We start from the raw sequence: 4,316 nt of genomic DNA on the forward strand, positions 1-4,316 counted from the left end.
GCTTGCTCCCTTCCTCATTTCTTCCTTCTTTCCTCTCTTCCTTCTGTTCTCCTCCTTTTCTCCCTTTCTCATTCCTTCTGTCCTCCTCCATCCCTTTCTTTTTCCCTCCTTCCCTTTCTCATTCCTTCCTTCCTCCCTCCTTTTCTCCTTTCTTCCTTCCTTCCTCCCTGCTCTACTTCCTTTCTTTCTCCCCACTTTTGTCCCTTTCTCCTCCCTCCGTCGCCCCCCCAAGCAATAGCACTTAGACTTGTATACCGCTTCACAAGTTTAGAGTCAGCGTATTGCCCTCCAACACTCTGCGTTCTCGTTTTACCGACCTCGGAAGGACGGAAGGCTGAGTCAACCTTGAACCTGTCAGGATCGAACTTCCTGGCTGTGGGCAGAGTCAGCCTGCAATACGGCACTCTAACCACTGCTCCACCACAGCTCAAGATGGCTATTAAGTCACATCCAATATTATGAGCTATTTTTTTGCCACATCTGGTTATTAAGGGAATTACACACGCACAAAAAGTATTAAGCAGCGGCTAAGTCAGGGTTAGGCAACCTTGGCCCTTTTATGACTTGTGGACTTCAACTCCCAGAATTCCTGAGCCAGCATGAGGGAACTATGGCCCCTTCATGACTTGTGGACTTCAACTCCCAGAATTCCTGAGCCATCATGGGGGAACTATGGCCCCTTCATGACTCGTGGACTTCAACTCCCAGAATTCCTGAGTCAGCATGAGGGAACTATGGCCCCTTCATGACTCGTGGACTTCAACTCCCAGAATTCCTGAGCCAGCATGAGGGAACTATGGCCCCCTTCATGTCTTGGGGACCAACTCCCAGAATTCCTGAGTCAGCATGAGGGAACTATGGCCCCTTCATGACTCGTGGACTTCAACTCCCAGAATTCCTGAGCCAGCATGAGGGAACTATGGCCCCTTCATGACTCGTGGACTTCAACTCCCAGAATTCCTGAGCCAGCATGGCTCAGCTTGGAAACCTCTCCCTTTCTCCTCAGCATGGCTGGCTCAGGAATTCTGGGAGTTGAAGTCCACGAGTCATAAAAGAGTCAAGGTGGCCTACCCCTGGGCTAAGTCTTCCGGGCCCTGAGCTCCCCTTCCCTCCGGCACCCGATCCGACCGGCGTCTCCCCTTACTTTCCGGTAGGGCTAAAGGCGACCGAGATGACGGCCTCGCTGTGGCCTTCCAAGGAGCTGGTGCAGCGGGTCACGGCTCGCACCCGGAACACAGCCAGGGGTTGGTAGACGATCTCGACCACCCGTTCGGTCTCGAGGGTCAGTTCGGACAGGGTCTTCTGCAGGGAGGCCACGATTTCGGACTCCTGGACGTAGAAGGCCAAGGGCAGGGGATCCTCCTTGGAAGACACAAGATGGGGAAGGGGCGGGTCAATGCTTGGTAGGCAGTAAGGGGTAATGGTGAGAGACGGAATTGCTGTGTTTCCCCATGCTTTGGGTTGTCGGGACTGGGTCCTGCTTCACATACAGTTCCCTCCAAAAATGGAGATTGGAGGCAGGTGTGTGTGGCTTTTTAATCTTATACGCTGCCCAGAATCATTGTGTGTGTGTGAGTTGGGCGGCTACATAACAACTATTTCACAAATAAATGAATACAATCTCCGAATACAGGTAGTTCTTGCATAATGACCAGTGTGTTTAAAGTTACAATGGACCTCCCCAGAGCTACTTACAAATTGTTTCGCAGTCAGGTCAGCTGCAAACACACACACACACACACACACACACCATCTCCCACACACACAAAATGTATTATGGGCACTTGGCTTGTATTTATGGCTGTTTGCCACGTCCCACCTATGATGTCCGGTGGTTTTTTTTCCCCCCTATTTCAGGCATTTATTTATGGTTTCTGGCAAAAATTGCTTATGGTGAAAACAGGCTCAGTTAACTACCAGGATGCCCACTTAAGCACCGCAAGAAAGAAGGCTGTAAAACTGGACGTGATGAGGTGGTAATTCCAGACTCAGTTAGAGTCATTTGAGGACTGTATCAGTTTGAACTGTTTTAAAGGAGCTGGGGAAGGAAGGAAGGAAGGAAGGAAGGAGGGAGGGAGGGAAGGAGAGAGGGAGGGAAGGAGAGAGGGGGGGAAGGAGGAAGGAAGGAAAGGAAGGGGAAGGAGGAGCAGAAAGAGGAAGGAGGAGGAGGAGGAAGGAAGGAAGGGAAAGAAAGAGGAGAGAAGGGGGGAGGGAGGAAGGAAGGAGGAAAGAAGGAAGGAGAGAGAGAAGGGAAGGAGGAAGGAAGGAATGGAAAGAAAGAGAGAGGAGGGAGGGAGGAAGGAGAAGGAGGAAGGGGAAGAAGAGAAGGAAGGAAGAAAGGAAGGAAGGAAGGAGAGGGAGGGAAGAAGGAGGGAGGGAGGAAGGAAAGGAAGTGGAAGGAAGAGGAGGAGGAGCAGAAAGGAAGGAAGGAAGGAAGGGCGAGAAAGAGAGAGGAGAGAGAGGGGGAGGAAGAGAGGGAGGAAGGAAGGAGAAGGAGAGGAGGAGGAAAAGGAAGGAAGCAAGAAGGAGAAAGAGAAAGAAGGGAAGAAGGAAGGAATGGAAAGAAAGAGAGGAGAGAGGGAGGGAGGAAGGAAGGAGGAGGAAGGGGAAGAAGAGGAGAAGGAAGGAAGGAGAGAGAGAGGAGAGAGGAGGGAGGGAGGAAGGAGAGGAAGGGGAAGGAGAAAGGAAGAGGAAAGAGAGAGGGAGGAAGGGTGAAAGGGGAAGAAGAGAAGGAGAAGGAAAAGGAAGGAATGACAAATGAAGAAAGGAGGAAGGAAGGTTAGGAGGGAGGGAGGGGGAAGAGGAGGAAGAAAGGAAGGAGCCCCTCCCCCTCAGTTGTACCTTCTCCAAGAGAGTATTGCAAACCAACTGGAGCTTTTCCGGGGTGATATCCACGGGGACATCAAACGGAGCCCCCAGAACTTGCCCGGCTTCATCTTTGAACTGGATCAGGAGCCGTTGAACATCCGCCGTCATGGTGAAGCCTCGGGGCGTTGAGCTCTTTGCACTCTGGCCTGGAAACCAAAAGGAGAGACACCCCTTAAAACACCATTGGCATTGACAAATTCTTGAGCAGTCAATTGCAAAAGGCAGCTTGATTGGGAACAGAATGGGAACAGAAGCGGTGAATGTTCTAACACTGGAAGTTTTTAAGAAGAGTCTGGACAGCCATTTGTCCGAAATGGGATAGGGTTTCCTGCCTGAGCAGGGGGTTGGACTAGAAGACCTTCAAGGTCCCTTCCAACTTTACTATTACTACTACTACTACTACTACTACTACTATTATTATTATTATTATTATTATTATTATTATTATTATTATAGTTGACATCCTTCAACAAGACCTCTAAACACCATCAAACATTCACATCTGCCCGTCCCGGGTCCTTGGAAAGGACTCCATAGGCGGACAAAAATGCCAAATCCAGTTTCAACATCTGGCTGACTATGCAATGAACCGTCTTCATAATAACAAATTACCCCCCCGACAATTGCTAAAGGCAGCTTGACTTGGAATAATTCTGCAACCAAACCTATATTATTAAACAAGAACATCTGCCCATCTCAGGTCCTTGGGAAGGACTCCATAGAGTGGAGAAAAATGCAAAATCCAGCCTGAACGTATGCCTGACTTGGGCAACCAAGCACAACCATGATGAGAATGAGATGTAGGGGGAACCCTGAGTAGGGGGGGGGTCAGACTATAAGACCTCCAAGGTCCCCTCCAAGTCTTGTTATTCTGTTATTCCTTGGGATGGTTGTTCCTTCTCTGCTCCCACCCCCAGGGCCGCCTGTCTCCAACGCCCCTCCCAAAATATGGTGCGCTGTCTTACCTCCCCCTCCCAACTTTGCAACAACAACAAAAAAAAAACAACATCACCCCAAACCTGCAGCCGGACGTCTCTGCTCAAAGTAGCCTCCACGTGGGAAAGGAGGCTTACGTCATTACTCCGCGCCGGGCACAGTTCTGACTCGGCTGCCACCTGCTGGAGGAAGCGGGGATCTTCCGCCAGAAGTTGGGAAAACTTCTGTAAACATGAGAATTGACAGCACTCGCCCGGCTTGTGCTGGCAGATTTTTCTTTCTTTCTTTCTTTCTTTCTTTCTTTCTTTCTTTCTTTCTTTCTTTCTTTCTTTCTTTCTTTCTTTCTTTCTTTCTTTCTTTCTTTCTTTCCTTCCTTCTTTCTTTCCTTCCTTCCTTCCTTCCTTCCTCTTCTTTCTTTCCTTCCTTCCTTCCTTCCTTTTTTCTTTCTTTCTTTTTCTTTCTTTCTTTCTTTCTTTCTTTCTTTTTTTCTTTCCTTCCTTCCTTCCTTCCTT

At 49.4% G+C, this 4,316-nt stretch overlaps 1 protein-coding gene across 1 annotated transcript in view; it reads right to left on the reverse strand.

The window, feature by feature from the left end:
• The window catches only part of NLE1 (notchless homolog 1), a 24,720-nt gene extending 21,716 nt beyond the window's left edge, over nt 1-3,004 (reverse strand). The window contains exons 1-2 of the mRNA XM_015827157.1: nt 2,842-3,004; nt 1,145-1,362 (exon numbers count right to left, since the gene is read on the reverse strand). Coding sequence (XP_015682643.1) covers nt 1,145-1,362; nt 2,842-2,976 — 353 coding nt within the window. The 5' untranslated portion in view covers nt 2,977-3,004. The remainder of the gene's footprint in view (nt 1-1,144; nt 1,363-2,841) is intronic.
• Nucleotides 3,005-4,316: the final 1,312 nt, after the last annotated feature.

The sequence above is a fragment of the Protobothrops mucrosquamatus genome, unplaced genomic scaffold, assembly GCF_001527695.2.
Source record: "Protobothrops mucrosquamatus isolate PMUCROS unplaced genomic scaffold, P.Mucros_1.0 scaffold3534, whole genome shotgun sequence".
Taxonomy (NCBI): Eukaryota; Metazoa; Chordata; class Lepidosauria; order Squamata; family Viperidae; genus Protobothrops; species Protobothrops mucrosquamatus.